The following is a 19,059-nucleotide window of genomic DNA, read 5'->3' on the forward strand; positions in this document are numbered from 1 at the left end:
GCTGCTCCATTGTCGGGTGAGCCTGACAAAGGAGCAGCGCTCTGAAAGCTTGTGATTTCAAATAAACCTGTTAGACTATAACGCGGTGTCGTGTAACTTCTGACTTTGTCCACCCCAGTCCAACACCGGCACCTCCACATCATGCATTAAATGGCAGAGCAGGGTCGAGAGGCTGAGTTGCCCACTCCTGCTGTTCGTTCTTATGCTCAATGGGGTAAGTTTCATCTAATCTGCCAACCACCCAATATTACTTTCCATCAAAATCAACAAGTAGTATTGGATGGGCATAACGATTTTCCTTGACAAGTTGGTCAAAATTGCCTGCAAAGCATTTAGAATTTGTGTGTACAGGGCAGGTAACAAAGTATTCTGTTAACCAATTATGTTTGAAAGATTGTAACAGGTACAATGAGAGGCCTGAGAGAGAAATGTATGTTTCAGTGGGATGAACTCATGCTAAACCACATACACAAAAATAGAGAAAGTTTCAATTGAGAGAGAAAGAAATGAGATAAGAACGATTATTTTAAACTGAATATCTTCAACAATTAAATGCTGAAGGAATGAGATTTCACACTTCAAAAAGTTAATTTCCAATGTCAAAACAGTTTACTGGCATCAATTACACTTATGTTATCTTAAAATGGTGCTTTGACTTGAACTAACAAAATTTAATTTTCTGTAGTCAGTATGCTTAGTTCATCTTGGCCGTGTGATTTGGTCAGCATTTTTGAATCTCCACCCAGCAATTTCACAGCAATCAATGCATTTTAAAAGGAAGCCAAGCTGTAAAATGTAGTTTCTATGAGGCTAACATTGGCGTGACACAATTCAGCCAATAGGTTTTGGCTATCAGCCTTGAACTGTGCAATTGCACCTTGTCTGAACTTGCTGTTTCTTTATTCAACATTACAGCAATGCCTTTTTAGTTCTGTTCATCATTTGCACAAATATATCATCAATTTCAAAATCAACACAAAATCTCTTCTTTTTGGCAGATATTTTCTGTTTGAAAATGTCAGTTTGAAAATGTCAGGAACTTTTCTTTATATCAGATCTCATTGAAAGTCCTGTACAGTAATTTAAATAGGAGCTATCTTTGTTTAGAAACAGGAAAGTTTCGTTTTGCATTAGCAGTCCTGTTTACTTATATAATTGATATCATTATTGTGTCCCTGACAATTATATGATGGATTTCAAAGATTATTTTTATTCCTTTTATTCCAGGCTTTGGTAATGGACAAACTATTCCAGCCATGGTCTGTTTTCTGGTATGTATAATGCTGCTTTTATTCAAGATGAGTGCCCATTACAATGCTATGGCTTTTGCTCAGTTATTTTGCTGAAATCTAAATAGGTAGTAATTCAAGTTTGGGATAACACAGCTTGCAGAGACAACTGACTTGCATGCCATTGGTTGTCATTGGATTAAGTCTAAAATTCAAACTTAAATGCAAAGATGTTTTATCCTGCGCTATAACTGATTTTTCCTCAGTCATTTTTAATTTAGATACTTGGGCCTATGAGAGAAGTGTTGATGTGATCCTGTGAGAACTGAGCTATCGCTTGGATTTAATCAAAGTCTTGACAACTGTCCAGGAACATTGACTTATACTCCTGCTACTTCAGTCAAAAATACTTGCTTCTCTTTTCAAGTTTCATCAAATTGCTCATGGCCTCACACTGGCTGTTACCTCAACCAGCCTTACAATTCTATGATAAATAAGCTTTCCTCTAATTTTAGCCTTTTGTTCCATCTCCAATTCCTTAAGCCATTATTGGCAGCTGTTTCGTCAGTTGTCTTGGCTCCAAGGTCTGGAATTTCCTCCTTAAACCTCTTAATAATGTCAGATGTCAAGGTTCTGAGCTCAAGTTCCACTCCACGTTTGTGCACAAAAATCTAAAGTAACATTCCAGTGCAGTAATAAAGGAAAACTGCATTGTCAGATGTGCAGTCTTTTGGTTGAGACAATAAAATGACACCCCATCTTACCTTTCTGACATGCATAAAAGTCTGCACAGCACTGTATTGAACAAGAGTAGCAGGTTATTCCTGGTGCAGTGGCCAATATTTATCCCTTCGTCAACATCAACATTATTGGATTGCTGTCATTGCAATCATGTTGGGCTACTGTGTCCCTCATGCCAAAGCAAGATAAAGATAAAATCACCATACTTTTACCAAACCATAGGCTGCTGTCTAATTCAAGAGAGAGATGAATGGTGGGGGTTTAACCTGAGGGTCACCACACCCCAAGTTAGGGGGGAAGTTGAAACAGAGAGTCTTTCATGATAACTTCAGCCAATGTGGGAATTGAACCCATGCTGTTAGCTTTACACTGTGTCACAAACCAGCTGTCCAGCCAATTGAGCTAACCAAGCCTGCATTTATAGTTGAAAATTACTTCATTGACTACAAAGACAGTGTCCTGTCTGTCTTTCTTCCTTCACACATCTACAGAGCTGCTGCAAGAATTCTTTAATATTTGGAAAGTATTACGAAGGCCACTCATGTTGGTTGGCTGCTTAGAATATGGTGCATCACAGTGCAATAAAACAAATTTAATCCTTATAGCATCTGCGGTGGTGCTTGAGGCCTGCATTTTGTGTTTTTGTCCATAATTATACCATGGCACAGGCTATGATCAACAAGACTTGGACACCAGGGACATTGCATAAAGAGAAAGATAAAAGTAATGCGTAAATGGAAGCTTTTGTTGTTGATATTTCTCTTCAATATGCATTGGTAATATTAAGTTTCCAGATGCAAGGAATAGGAAAAGGACACAAATCTGAAATTGGGCCTCCATCTTTTTTTATTTTTGCCTCGATCCTCTCCAAAAGTTTGAAGGTGGCATGGATAATACTACAGTCTCTCCAATTGACACAGACTAGAAACAGATATGTAATTAAGATGGATAAGAATGATCACTGATTTCATGAAGATGTGTTTAGTTTATAGACCTAGTTGAGTAATAACTCAGTAGGGATTACAGAGTTTTTAAATGACCATTCTGAGAGGTTGGACAGTATAGCAAATTAACTGGGTTTAATGCTTCATTTGTCCTTAAGAAGTTATTTCATAGCAAATGGTAAATAATTGACAGTGAGTTTAAGACAACAATGTAGTTAAAGACTGAATGTTATTGGATTTGTAACAGTCACCTGACACCACAAGGCCAGCTGGAACCTTAGTCTAATTTACATTTGTTTCAATAATATTTTATACAAGAGTTTTATTGTGTATTAGTTTACTTTTCTAGCAGTATTTATAGGAGGGGTGGCCCAGTGGCTCAGTGGCTCGCACTGCTGCCTGATAGCACCAGAGACCTGGGTTCAATTCTATCCTTGGGTGACTGTCTGTGTGGAGTTTGCATATTCTCCCCATGTCTGTGTGCTCCAGTTACCTCCCACAGTCCAAAGATGTATAGGCTAGGTGGATTGGCCATGGTAAATTGCCCATAGTGTTCAGGGATGTGCAGATTAGGTGAGTCATAGGGGGATAGGTCTGGGTGGGATGCTCCAAGCATGGACTTGTTGGGCCAAAGGGCCTGTTTCCATACTGTAGGGATTCTATGATACATTCCACGAACTTAATAACAGTGATCACACAAGAATCCATAACTACAATATGAGTGCACTTAAATGCTTATAGTTTGTCAATTAAATTTATCAGAAAATACATATGACCTCTGTGCACATGGGCTTCAGTTCATGTTAATTTATATATCCATGCTTTAACTACAAGTAGTTTAGATGAAGGAATGGGGAAAGAGAATGTCTTGTCAAATTTTGCTTACAACATTCCTGTAAAGTGCTTTGGAAAAATACACTGTATATGGGTTGCTTTTGTTTTGGAAGTGATATGTCCCTCTGGTTAGTGCTAGCTAAAGTGAATTGGTAATGGAAATCTTTTCATTCCATTCATATGCAAGTCACAATGGTGATGATTATTACTCATGCTTCTCACTCTCTTATCAATTCATGAAGTGATTTTACTTGAACAGACGAGCATTGATAACAATATCTACTATCTTGACACAGGCCCATTAGTACTTTTACAAGACCATCGGTCATATTGTCACAAGACTTTTGGAATTAAATATCCCATCACTGTGTCACTCCTTTTTATTTGACTTCACCTAAAAAAAAAGCAGAGTTTAAAAAGCTATATTCAGTTGAATTCCTAGCCTGTAGTTTCCCAACACTACCATTTTACTCTTAGTTTTCTCTCCCTACCTCTGTTGTATTATCATTTTTGGAGTGATGTCCCCTTATTGGCACAGGATGCAAGTAGGCCAAGTACCCATATGCTATCGCATGACCACAGCCTCTCTGCTTTGTAGCAAGTGAAGCGTAGATTGGGTCTGGAGATTACTCCGCAAAGTATATAATAGTTTAGGTATAACTAAACATCCAGAGATTTTCAAGTAAATGGAATCCATGTGCTTCATTTGTATTTCATTTTGACAGCCCAAGAATATTATTACACCTTCCTGAAACCACAAAAAACTAGCATACGAGATCAGTGTAATAGGAAGGCAGATGGAATATTGGCCTTTATTTCAAAGGGAATGGAGAATAAAATTAGTCTTGCCAAATCTATACAAGGCACTTGTCATATGCTGTTGTGGAAGATTAATGGGGCAGGGAGGAGAGTGTCAGAGTTTGGAGCAAACTCACCCCCACAACCAGAATAGGTCGGAAAGACATCAGCTTCACAGCCAGAAGAGATAACACAGTGTGGAGCTGGAGGAGCACAGCAGGCCAAGCAGCATCAGAGGAGCAGGAAAGTTGACGTTTCAGATCAGGACCCTTCTTCAGATTTCTGAAGAAGGGTCTTGACCCGAAACATCAACTTTCCTGCTCCTCTGATGCTGCCTGGCTTGTTGTGTTCCTCCAGCTCCATACTGTATTATCTCTGACTCCAGCATCGGCAGTTCTTACTATGTCTGGGCTTCACAGCCATAGCGTGCCGTGGGTGGGCTAAATTTCTGAATACTACGCCTCACAAAGGTGATTGACCGCCACCTCTAGTAGTACTGGCAGTACCATGAGCACAGTTGTGGGTCATTCTGATATTGCACTCAGGCTGATGAAGAAGACAGCATGGAATCAGGTTGAGATAAGTCTGGTGTTTTGGGCCAGGAAGGAACAATAAAACTTGGAGAGATGATGTTGAGCTGCAGACCAGGGAATACTTTTCCATGGAAGGTGGGTAGGAAGGAAATGGGGGGTACAAAGGGATTCAAAGGGAGTGCCTTTGATGCTCAAACAGAACGTCTTAATGACATTAATACGCTCTTCATTCCAACTGCTTTATAAATTTCTTTAAGAAAAAGTTGCCCATACGCCCATACCAATTATATCATTGTGTGAAAAGTTTAAAATTGACATCAGTTTGTAATGGCACTGTGATATTGTCCCTACCTCTGAGCCAAGAGGCCTAGGTTCAGCTCCCATTTACTCCAGAGATGTGTGATAACATCACTGGAATTTAGAAGAATGAGAGCGGTCTTATAGAAACATATAAAATTACGAAAGCAATAGGTAGGATAGAAGCAGAAAGGTTGTATTCACTTGAAGGTGAAAGTAGAACTAGGAGACATAGCCTCAAAATTAGGGGGAACAGATTTAGGACTGAATTGAGGAGGACCTTCTTCACCCAAAACGTTGTGAATCTGTGGAATTTCCTGCCCAGTGAAGCAGCTGAGGCTACCTTGTTGAATGCATTTAAGGCAAAGATAGATAGATTTTTGAACAGTAAAGGAATTAAGGGTTATGGTGAGCATGTGGGTAGGTGGAGCTGAGTCCACAAAAAGAATGGTGAAGGAGGCTTGATGGGCCAGATGGCCTACTCCTGCTCCTATTTCTTATGTCATTATTAGAAAATATCTATATTATGTGTCCGCCTACCAGAATCATTCCCAGGAGAGGCATGTAATATCCAACCCATGATTCTATGCAGACAATTGACCTTTGTTCCCAAATGTAACTTGTCATTCTTTATTTAGGTGCTTTGCCATTCTATATGGAGGTGTCTTCCAACGTGTTTGTTAGTAAGTTTTTTTATTCAATGAACCAAGTCTAAATTTACTTGCAACTGATGTTCACAGGCAAGCCCTTTCCAAAACAACCCAAGTAAATGTCAGAGGTTTTTCCCTCCGTAAGTCAAATATGATGAGGACAATTTTTGGAAACCTTTTCTGAACTCAGTTAGGATCAGTTCTCACAGCAAAAGCCTTTCTGATTTCTAGGTAAGCTACTCACTGCTTCAGCAAACTTAGTACTGAATGCAGCCCTCATCATACTCTTTTGAAAAGTCAATCTGAGAATAAGTTTCAATTCATGCTTGTATAAATGGATGGATTCAAATCCCTCACAACAATTTTCCACAAATATAACAGATTGTTATATTTGCGCTGTTGTAACATTCAACATGCTAGTGACTTTAAGATGTTGTGAAAATGCCAAGGGAAATTAAATTGAATTTAGATCAACTGTTGCTAACAGAAGCAGGGTTGAATTTATGATGGAAAGCACAAGGTCAATTTCTAACGTTCTGGAAATATGATTTGCTACTTTTATGAACTAAGCATTTGGACAGGTCCCAGAGGCAATTATTAGCTGACAGATGTTGTTGCCTCTTAGTCTTGTGTTAAATTGGTTCATTACCTCAGCGAAAAGCATTCAAATACCAATTTTAGGGGAGAAATATTTATTTAAAAATGATTATACAGAATAAACAGATTAATAAAAAGCTTACAACTATATATCACAACAGTATAACAAGTAAGTTTTGCATTCAGAAATCAAATACATATATAATGTTTTGATCACTCAGTACTTATTCAGCTTTTACATTTTTTTAGAAAATTGCAGCATGAAATTGGTCTATGGCAAGAACATCTAGGGGATAAAAGCTAATTAGCACTGCATTTTCCATATCAATCTATTTTACATTTCAATCCATTTTACATTTCAGACTATTTTATATTTAAGCCCATTATAACATCTGCCCCATTTCAAAAAGGGGCTGCCAACACACTTCCAGTTTTGTGCAGCTGATGGTCATTAATTTTACACCTTGAACTTTAAAATGAATTAAAATAGATCAAAGTCACCCTCAGTTTCAAAAAGTAATACCGTGTGAAGAATCAGGTCCCCATTTACTGCAGATATTCTCTGATATTCTGGACGTGTGTGAGTAGAACAGGTTATCCATTTCTTTAATAATAAAACACTTTTAAAAGCATATTTTCATTATCTTACTTCATAATATTAAGACAGAAGCAGTTTAGACCCTAATTATAAACGATGAATGAGAACACAATCTTCATCAAAGGAAAAAACATAACTATACTCCGTCTGATCTGGGTGTGTTTGATCCCAAGTATGGTTCAATGTTTTTCATTTGCCCAGCGAAAATATTTTTCAGCTTGAAGTGCACAAAATTCACATATCATTGAATAGGGGTGAAATAAGTTTGAAAGTCACTTTGCTGCAATTGACACGCTATTATAGTTAATGAAAATGTGCCCTGGTTACTTTAATAATTGAACTTGCCATGCATAGGTGCTGAGTTCAGGGAGCTGCCAATCAGAGATGAAATGGAATCATAAAAGTTCTGATATGCTAATCTCTCTTGGCTATACTTGTGCATTTCCCACTGAGTGACATTACAACAATATCATGTTACCCCTCGGAACTGAGGAATGAGACATGGTACAAGGAGCGGTAAAGGGAAGGGGAAAGTATAATTCAGAAAGAGTGAGAAGAATTTTGCATTTCAATTGCTGTGACTTATAATTGCATCCATTTAGTAAACTAAACTTCATTTGTTTGGTATTTTAAGTCAGACTTGAGTGGTTAATAGCTTTATTAAAATACTGAATAAAGGCTTGCATACAAGTGCAGTCACAAATTCATTGCCAAGATCCTACATCCCAATTTCAATTCATTCCATAGATAATACTCTGAAAATAATTAATTTTAATAAAACATCTTTGAGATGGAAAGCTTTTGACCTGAATTTTAAACAAAGAGGTGCATTGAAACTTAGTTTACGTGATAAATTTTGCTCTCAATTAAAATAAAATCAACCAGGTCTCAATCTAATTTAAAAAGCATTTTGAAAGCTGCTCATTTCCACTTACAGGTTTGAAGATATTTTATTCACGACTGTAATGGGTTCCTGGGATCTGGAGCCCATTTGCAATGAAGTTCCAATTCAGCCATTCTGGAGGAAAGCTGACATTTTTACTCTGATGATGACTCATCCAGTTTCTGACAAGTTACTACTTGAGTAGAATCTCTAATATTGCAGGAGAGAGTGAATGAAAGAGGAAGCCAACCCTTCCAAAGTGGCTATTGCTGTGAAATTGTCTGCATTGGGCAGGTCATCAAGCCATGGTGTACATGCCCTTCACAGAATATTAATGTAAGAGTCTTTCTACTGGGCAGGTCATAAAAACATTTTTTAAGCCACAAAATACACCTTGCCTTTATGTTCAAAATAAAACAAAACTTCCAAATGACAGAAGAAAAAAGAATCAAACTCTTTTTAAATTTAAAATTGTTGCTCAATCAGTAACATGAATAAAAATAGATAATGAAAGACCTGCCTGACACATAATAAACAATTAATAACACAATGTATGTGGAATAACTGAATGCCTTGGTAAAAGGTTTGCTGTTTCCTTGAACTGGAAAACTGTTTTGCTGAAAAGAAGAAAATAACATTTGTAGATTGGATTGGATTTTATTCCTAGTTTCCTGAAAAATACTGACCGTGCAAACATACAGATTAGGAGCAGGAATAGGCCACTCGAGTCACCTGATCCGTTCAACAAGATAACCGTAAAAGACGTAAGATGGAAGTAAGCCATTCAGCCCATCGAAGCCAGCCATTCAATGAGATCATAGCCAATCTGATAATCCCTGAACCCACTCTCCTGCCTTTTTCTCTTAACTCTTGATTCCGTTACTGATTAAAAATCTGCCTATTGCAGCTTTGAATATTTGCAATGATTCAGGCTCAACAGTACTCTGTGGTAAAGAATTCCACAGATGCATTACTGGCTGGGAGAAGAAATTCTGCCTCATCTCTAAACGTCCTAGATACGCAGCTCCCTTATTCTGAGTTACACACGCTGGTTCTAGACTATCATAGAGGGAAAACAATCTTTTAGCATTCATCCTGTCAAATTCCCAAAGAAGCTTTTATAGTTAAGTAAGGTATCGTCTACATTCTGCTATATTCAATGAATACAGACCAAATTGACTCAAGCCCTTCTCATAAGATAGTCCTCCCATATTTCATGTCATTCTGGTGAATCTTCTCTGGACTACCTCCAATGCCAGTTTCTTTATATAGGGGGCCCAGAACTGTTCACAGTATTCAAGCCGTAGCCTGTTAGTACCTTGTATAGTTTTAGCAAGACTTCCCTCATCTTACATTGCATTTCCTTTGAAATATATGCTAAAATTCCATTGGCTTTCCTTATTACCTACTGAACCTGGATGCTAGAATTTTGTGATTCATGGATCTTTGTTCTGTGGCTTTCTGTAGTCTTTCTCCATGTTAATAATATTTAGCTCCTCTATTCTTCTTCCTAAAGTGAATAATCTTACATTTCCCTTCATTATACTCCATCTGCCAAGATTTTGTCTATTCACTTAACCTGTCTATATCCTTCTGTAGACTCTTGGTGTCATTCTCACCACTTGCCTTCCCACCTATTATTGTGCCATCTGCAAATTTGTCTATAGTACATTCAATTTCCTCACCCAAGGCATTAATATATAAGATAAATAATTGTGGTAAATAATCTTGTCTTTTTAAGTATTCTAATGTGTGTATCTTATCAAGCACCTTCTGAAAATCCAAATATATTACATCCACTGCTTGTAACTGCCTCAAAAACTCCAGTAAATTTGTCAGGCATGCTTTCCCCTCCATGAAGCCACACTGACTCTGCTTCATCGTATTCTATGTTTCTAAATGCTCTTCTATTACATCCTTTACAATAGACTCTTAACATTTTCCCATAAGCTAACTGGCCTGTAGTTATCTGTCGCTTTCTTTTGTCTCCTTCCCTTTTTAGTAAAGGTACTGCATTGGCAGTTTTCCAGTCCTCTGGGCCTTTTTCCAGAATCTAAGTACTCCTGAAAGATACTACCAGTCCATTCAATATCTCTGAAGCTACTTCTTTTTCTACCTATTTATGCAGCCCATCAGGCTTAGGGGATTTATCGGTCTTTAGCCCCATTAATTTCCCTCTCACTTTTCCTGTAGTGAAAGTTATAGTACTTGTTTCCTCACCTCCTTCTGAATATTTAGTGATTTTGGGTATTCTATTAGCATCTACTACCATGAAGACTAATGCAAAGTATTTATTCAACTCCACAGCCAAATTCCTATTTACTCATTATTATTCGCCCAGCCTCTTTTTCAAAGGACTTATGATCATTTAGACCTTTCTCTTTCTTTTTACCAACTTAAAGAAGCTCTTGCAGTCTATCTTGGTATTACTTGCACGTTTATAGTCAAAATTTGTTTTCTTTTTTGATTGTCTATTGTAGATTTTTAAATCTTTCCCAATAATCTGGTTTACCACTAATCTTTGCCACATTGTATTTTTTTTTCTGTCAATCTGATGCAATCCTTAACCATAGCCAACTTATCCTCTTGCTAAAGTCCATCTTCCTCACTAGAATATGCCTTTGCTGTGAGCCATGAGCTATTATCTTATTGGTGAAAGAAAAAACAGAGTTAATGTTTCGGGTCCGGTGACCCTTCCTCAGAACCCAGACCCGAATCGTTAGCTCTGTTTTTTCCTTCACAGATGCTGCCAGACCTGCTGATCTTTTCCAGCAACTTTGTTTTTGTCCCTGATTTACAGCATCTGCAGTTCTTTCGGTTTTTATTATCTTATTTGTTTGGCTGATCTGATTATTCCACATTTGCATTTAAACTTGATAAACTTCCATTTCCTGTTAGCTCAATAATCTATCTTCCACTACCATTTGAAGTAGACCGCCCCACAACTCTGTGAGAAAAGAAAATCTCCTTACCCTTATTTTTAAAGAGTGACCCTACATCTAAGCTCTCCCACTAAAAATAATATCCATTTCATGTCACCCTATCAAGGCCCCTCATGAACTTATGTTTCAATCAAGTTGTGTCTTACTCTTCTAATCTACAGTGGATACAAACCTTTCTCATCAAACCTTTCCTCATAAGATAATTGTCCATTCCAGATAATCTACCAAATTGATTCTAACACCTTTTGTACCCTTCCTCAAATAAGAACGATAGTCTATGCAACAGTCAAATATAACTAAAGCATAACCTCCCAATATATGTAATCAATTCCCCTCACAATAAATTATAACATCCTATTAGCTCTCCCAATTACTTACTATACTTACATAATATCTTTTGCAATTAATGCACGTGGACATCCAGATCCATCTGCATCTCAGCGCTGTGCAATTTCTCATCATTTAGATAATGTTTCTTTTAGTCTTCCTGCCAGCCATGTAAATATTGCAAATCTTTGTAAATGAATTCTGTAAGATTACTTCAGTGGAGAACTAAATGTGGTGAGAATTATTTCTCTGTTGCTGTAATAACTCAGAGTTATTTTGTTCTTGCATTAAAAATTGAATAGTTAGTTTTAAGCCAAATTATGATCTGTGGCACCAAATGGTTCATTTGTGTGGCTTTGAAATGTATGGCAAATTGAAGAACAAATGAACATTCTCTCAGCATATGGTCCAGGAGACATGTATCATCACTAAGTGGGTGAGTCAAAAATAACATCTTCGATCATTAACTTGTTTCAAACAAAGCTTATTTTGTCATGATGCAGAATGCATGAAGTCTCAGCTTGGACAGTTACTTAAACCTATTATTCGTTTTAAAGAAAAAGCTATGGCCAATGCCAACGATAATGAACGATAAATATCTCTGCCTTTGAAACAGACCATAACTCATAGAAAAGTTATCCCAGAAACACCAAGCAAGGCTATTTATCAACTCTCAGCCCTGGCCAATATGAATTCTCAATTCATTGCACAACCTAATTATACATTCTGTATCTATAAAATGTTTAATTCTACTTAATTTTCCATAGTGTAAGTCACTAACTGATCAGTTATTCAAACCAAATAACAACTGTACCCTTCCCTTTAGGTCTGTGGAGCTGGAAATTATTTTACAAATGTTGCCTTAGTTCAGGTGCATAAAACAGGTTAGTGCAATTTTCATTTAACTGTCATTTACTGCCAGCCTAGTCATAATGTACTAGCTTCTATTCATTTAACATTACAATGAATTTTGTCTTTTCATTCATTTAGCAAAATCTGAAACTTTCTCTGATTGGAATTGAGAGATTTACAAATGATCTTCACTTTTAAGATAACGTATGTATACTTGCCAATCCTCGTTCAGTGACAATTCTATCACCTCTGACCACTGGGTCCAAAGGTTGTAGGTTGAAACCTCGCTTCAAAGGTTTGAGCACATAATGCAGGCTGACACTTCAGTGTAGAGAGAGCGCTGCGCTGCCAATGCATTAAATTGAGGCCCCATCTCCCTTCTTATTACAATATTATTTTGAAGAACAGCAGTCCTGTAGAAGTCCTAAACAATTTCCTCAACCAATATAATTAAAGCAGTTTGGCCTGTTGGAACAGTGCAGGCTGGATTTGTGCGTGTGAACCATGCAGGATCCCAAAAACAGTCGACTCTGTCAGAATTCCATGAGAAATGAAATTTTCTTATGGGCAGTTCAGCTGTATCTGGAACCCTCCAAATGAATCCAAAAAAGGATGAAGAACTTGGAGGGATCTGCTTAAGTTATCCAGGAAAAGGTTGATGATGAAAAATCCTGGATAGCTATGAATTGAATGTCCAGCTCACCAGACCCCCACAATCCCCTCCAAACAATGCATTCCCCAATGCCAACTGGAGCCTTGAAAAACCCCCCAACTCTAACCAGACCTGCACAACACAACACACTTCCACCTGCCCCTAGGACCTCACAGCCAGTCCATCACCACACCCCTGAACTCCCAGGAGCTGAAACCCATTCTCCACTCCACCTCCACTGCCAACATGAACCTCAGAGATCTTACACTAACCACACACACAATGCGCCCACCCCACCCCAAGCCTTGAAGACATTCCCCAATTGCTGGCCCCAACATCCCTCTGCCCCACCGATGACAATCCCATGCCTGATGCTAGCCCAGGCAAACCACACACTTCCCCTTCCCCTGCAACTCACATTGGACCCACCCACATCCTCCCCCATTGCTGACAGACATCTCATCCCTGCTGGATGGATAAATCCACCAGCTACTTGTCACTCCTCCTTCCTCAGACCTGATCCACCCTAAATACAACATCACTTACACTGCACATTTGCCACTTTGAACCTCGGCACGCATTCTATAGCCAATGCCATTCCAACCCCATTTTTACCAAATATGTTAACTATTTCACAGGAACTGTGTGACAGCTGTGCTGCTGGGCATTTAAATCTCAAAACAGGAAGCATAGACTGCTGCAATAAGGCAACATGGTTGACTTCCCCTGACTGTACTGATATATGAGGGTACCATTTGATTTCAACTAGGCTCCACATTTCTGAAGGAGCTGGGAATGGAATTGCTAGCTGGAGCTGAGCAGTTCAATCCTAAGAGGAAAACATTAGGAGCAGAGTGGCAATCTGACTGTGACTGAAACTTCTCAGAATATCTTGGCCTTTATCTGGTCTGTATTTCATGGCTGTTTGTGAGGTCTTACAGTAGACATAATGCCTGCCATGTTGTTAGAATCCAATGGTGGCCAAGTCAAAAATCTGGATGCATTTGGCTGTGAAGTGCTTTCAAATTGTCAATGCATTCTTTAAATACACAAGCCAATTAGTGTTATGTGACATAACAAATGTATTTTCTTTTCTTTCAGGCACAAGGACTCATTTTGTAAGGCCCACATATAATCCCTTCACATGGCTTTACAAACTGGTCTCCTGTCCTAATTACACATATGAGGTAATGAAAGATTTTGTCATGTCACTGTATCAGTCACTTAGCTGGCAGCTACATCCTAGTATAAAAAAAAAATTCTGTCAAATCCATACACCTTCACAGTATTAGAGAGGTTAAATGTACTTATAGAAATATTCTTAATTATCATTCAAAATTAAACTAAAGAAGCAAAAAGTGAAAGAGGCAGAATCATAGGTCCCAGAAGACTCCTATTGCCCTAAAGTCACAATCTCATTCCCACTCAGTTTTGAATACTAGTTTCTAAGTATTGAAAAGCAATCTCAGTTTCACTATTTAAGGTGAACAAACATGAAAAACATAAAGTCAACGACAAATTTCCCAAAATATTAGCAGGCAAATGCCTTAGAGGCAGGAGTATGGTGTAATGCATCACTGAATACCGTATTCTTTGTGCAGGGAACATTGTATGCTGTTATCCAAGGAAAAGTTTGAGATGTATTGGTGGCTGTAGATCAACTTTAGGATTTACGTTAATTCATTTCATCTTATTTGTGCAGATGGGAACCTGGATTAGCTTCACCATTATGACCCAAACCCTTCCAGGTAAAACACAAAAGTAGATATTTGTATGTCGTGCATTGATTGAGTGATATTTTCATGCAGGCAAGATATACATGTGCCAATAATGTCCTCTCTTTTCTTTTTAGTTGCTGTCTTTGCCCTCATGGTATCTCTGCAGCTGATTTTCTGGGCTCAAAGAAAACATTACAAATATCAGAAAAATTTTAAAAATTATCCCAGGTGTAGAACAGCAATGATTCCATTGATACTGTAAGCTCCTAAAGTCCATGGTTTTAATCTGGACTTTGCACGATAGTTAAAATAGATGACTGTAAAACAGTAGCCAACGTTACAGCTCTCCTGATTGATTTCAAATGAAATATAAAAATGGATAATAATTTTAAAAAAGAGGCTACCACAGAATGCTGGAAAAAGGAGCACTTCAAATTGTACAAATGGAGCAATTTCATGAAACTCATGGAGAAGCTTAATCAGGAAATTATTGAGATTCACAGCTCACAGATAGCCTTTCCTCACCATACATTGCTGGTTAGAATAGAATAGAAGTTTACTATCAGGTGTACTTTTACAAGAAAAATACAGTGAAAATTTTTATTAGTGACTACACCACAGCACCTGTATTAAGTTATACATAATAAAACAAAAGTAAAATTAAGACAAAGTTAATCACAGTTAACGGTTCCTGGTCTCAGGGAAAGTCAATCAAGGAATGATGGAATACCCTGAGACTGTTGTTCTGGGACAAGACCACCATTCTGGGATGAGACTGCCATGCCGGGTTGCTGGAATACTGGGGCAAAACCTCCAAAGAAGACTGCCATGCTGGGCCAAGATCGCCACACTGGGCCGTTGGATGCCACCTTGTCTCTGGGCCAGGAGTAGCCTCCTGTTCCCCATCTGACGCTCCTCCAGATGCTGCTGTTGCATTATACATTGTCACAGAATTGATATGGAGAATGATGTTAAGGTTATCAATGCTCATCAATTTATATAGAGAAAATCGACAACAAATTTCGGTCTGCACACAAGCCACGAGAGACATTGAACTCATCCTTAGGATGGTCTGCAACAATCCTCATCAATAAACACAGAAATAATCACAATGGAGTTGCATCTTCAGTTGAATTTGAGTTACCATTCCCATTAGTTTCCTACTAAAGAAGCCATAAAAATGGGAACTTACACATTTCGGATCTTTTTTTTTTAATTGTGTGATAATTGATAATTACTAATAAATAAACAGCCTAACTGGTCTTGAAAAAATTATTTTACAAGTGAAAGACTCTTTTGAACTTGATTAGTGTCAGAGAATTACAGAACAGGTATAAAAGTAGTTCCTTCTGTACCTTTCCCTTTCCTAATCGTATTTGTCCTTCCCAATTTTTATTCCTATTTCTATGCATGGCTTAAATCTCTTTGCACCAGTCACCCAGAATGAGGAAGATTTTTGTTATAAGTACAGCCTGCAGCAGGAGCTTTTGTGGACAGTTTTGTTTTAAGCACAAGGAGGCTGTTGTGCTGTAGTTACCATGTGAATCTTGCTGACCAAGAAATTTTCCTGCTCTTACCACATGTCACAGCTATACAGGAAGGAATTACAATTTGATAATCAGCCCCCTTGGCCATAATATGAATGCACCTTCCATTGCCATCAAGTCTTGGGATACGTTTCAAAATCAGAGCTTCTGGCTTCGAGGAGAGAGGTCACTGAGACATCAGCCCAGGTCAGTGGCTGCTTATAAGGCTCCTAAAGCCTCACCTACCATCTATCTTGCCCTGCTTGCTGTGTCTCATGCCCCTCCTTGCCTCCATGCCCCATCACATCTCCCTTTCCCAGCTATGCCTCCATGCTCACCCTGTCTCCACAACCCAGTTATGCCAATCCACCCACCTCCAAAGCCCTTCACTTAAACCCATAACCATTCTCCCAAATGTTTAAAAAGTACAGAACCCTTGAGCCTATGGTAACATTGGGACTGCTTTGAGATGCTCATAAAGCTGTAAAAATGAACAAGATCACTCACAAACCACTTAAAAAGAATTCTTACCCTTCAAACGTGGAAAACATGAGGTTATCCACTTTTGGAGGAAGAACAGATGTGCAAAGTATTTTCCTAATAGCGAGAGGTTGGAAATTGAAGATGTCAACAGGGACTTATGTGTCCTTGTTAACAAATCACTGAAGGATAACATGTCTCCATGTCCACCCACGTATCAGGAGGACGAATAGAACATTAGCCTATGTTGCAAGTGATTTTGTTGTCAGGAGTAGTGAAGCCTTCCCTCAATTGTATAGGAGTCAACATTTGGAATACTGTGTGCTGTGTGGTCTCCTTATCTCAGGAAGAATGTTCTTGCTATTGAGAGAGTGCAGCAAATGTTTACCAAACTGATTTCTGGGATGGCAGAACTGACGTATGAGGAGAGGTTGAATCAGTTAAGATTATATTTGCTATTCAGAAGAATGAATGGAGATCTCATAGAAACCTATAAATTCTTACAGGACTAGGCACACTAGGAGCACGAAAGATGTTGATGCCACAGGGAGGTGCAGAACCAAGGTTTGCAGTCTAAGGATACAGGGTGAACCATTTACAACTGAGATGAGAGGAAATTTTTTAATTCAGAGAGTGGTAAGCCTGTGGAATTCACTACCACTGAAAGCAGTCAAGTTCAATATAGCACTTGGGGCTAATGGGATCAAAGGATATTGGGGAAAATCAGGAACCAGCTGAGTTAGATAATCATCCACGATCATAATGAATGGCTGAGAAAACTTGAAGGGCTGAACATTCTATTCTTGCTCCCATTTTCAAAGTTTCTATTCTCTCCGCTGACTTAAAGTATTAATGCTTGCAAGGTTATGGCTCACTTGGCTTTTCCCTAGTTCCCCGAAAGCCAGACACCTTCCTACTTTCTCAGTCCTGACCCCAATACTTAGCTGCCGACTGGTCTCTTGAATGTCTTCCTGAGTTTATTTGACAGTAAAGAATTAACCAAATGTTCTTAAATCCTCAATAAATGCCCTATTATAGAATCCATGTAGTTTAGCTGCCTTACCATCAGTACAGCTAACCACTGCACTCCTAAGATGGAGTCTACATCTCTTTCCTGCCAATGCCTATTAACCTTCAGCCTTATTTATTTGCCTTGAACTCTGTTCAGTGAACCGTTATTGCCCTGAATGATCTATTGGAAATCTTGCAGTAAGCCCCACTCCTATTGAATTGAATTGTTACCACCTAAAAAGTCTTGAAAATGAGGGTGCATTGATATTACATTTCACAAAGGATGCTAGCTTGCTCTGTATAAAAGGAATGGTTATAACTAGAAGATTTCATCACAAGAGGAACAAGCTATTGTATTGAAATATCTTGTGGTCCCATCAATATATATTTTCTGCCAAATATGTCTAATTATACGCCAAATTCTTTGTTGATCTATTTTAAACTTCCTTCAGTAATTTTTCATCAGATGTGAAAACAGGTGCATGGGTGAAAAAAGGTGCATGGAGTGATTCTGTGCCCACTGATGTTTGGCTGGACTTGAGCATGTTTGTATTCTTCCAAACAAGTTTGTGTCTTATTCAAAGAGGCCAAAACTCATTTATTCTTAAAATTTGTGAACACATATTACTAAAAGATATTAACATCTGATCACTCAGGTCTCATTCAATTTAATGTCACTCTTCTGGCATTTTTAAAATCAGTAACCAATAGTTTTCCTATTGAACCATGTTCAAACTCCCAAGACGCAATTGTCATTTGGTCAAGCTTTAGAATCAATTATTTTGTAAAGCCATTACTGCCGTACAGTTGACTGGGCCATTTAATTCCAAAATAGTATTACTAGCATTAAATTAATGCTGACTAATGGTGTGATCTGTCTACTCTGCATAATCCTAGTGGATGCTCTTTTCATGCTTTCTAGTGCCCTCACCAACATATCGTGTTAGCTGTACCAGACAGTAAGTGTATCTACTGCCATGGATGTAATTTGAGGTAAAGCAGCAGATAAAGCACTATAAAGAAGTATTTAGAAACCAAATTTTCAGTCTTATTTATGATGTCAAAATTTTCAGTTTGGTTCTAAACAGGTGTCATATTAACAAATAATCTGTCAAAAATGATGCTTGGGACACAAAATGCCCTTTATGGTTTGGGCAATGTTGACATTTAGTCCGTGAGTTGCTCATAGAAAATTGCGGCTATCTTCTAATAGCTGAAAACCATCTGCCTTTGACAGTCCACTGGCAAGCAGGTAAATCCCATCAGAGGCGGAATACAGGTCAGAAAGGGTGTCATTGGTCAGGTTAAGAAGTGGTCAAAAGACACACCTGTAAGTAAGGATTCCTGTCATGGTACCAGAAATTTTTAAGATGCTGGAAGGACGTTTCCAGTGACTGGGGAGTCAAGTATAAGAGGTAACAGTCTAAGGATACAATATGCCACTCAG

At 38.3% G+C, this 19,059-nt stretch overlaps 1 protein-coding gene across 1 annotated transcript in view; it reads left to right on the forward strand.

The window, feature by feature from the left end:
* Positions 1-15,807, forward strand: part of LOC109929151 (trans-2,3-enoyl-CoA reductase-like) — a 45,645-nt gene extending 29,838 nt beyond the window's left edge. The window contains exons 5-9 of the mRNA XM_020528950.2: positions 1,228-1,271; positions 12,200-12,257; positions 13,979-14,064; positions 14,580-14,625; positions 14,730-15,807. Coding sequence (XP_020384539.2) covers positions 1,228-1,271; positions 12,200-12,257; positions 13,979-14,064; positions 14,580-14,625; positions 14,730-14,857 — 362 coding nt within the window. The 3' untranslated portion in view covers positions 14,858-15,807. The remainder of the gene's footprint in view (positions 1-1,227; positions 1,272-12,199; positions 12,258-13,978; positions 14,065-14,579; positions 14,626-14,729) is intronic.
* Positions 15,808-19,059: the final 3,252 nt, after the last annotated feature.

The sequence above is a fragment of the Rhincodon typus genome, chromosome 3, assembly GCF_021869965.1.
Source record: "Rhincodon typus isolate 14 chromosome 3, sRhiTyp1.1, whole genome shotgun sequence".
Classification (NCBI taxonomy): Eukaryota; Metazoa; Chordata; class Chondrichthyes; order Orectolobiformes; family Rhincodontidae; genus Rhincodon; species Rhincodon typus.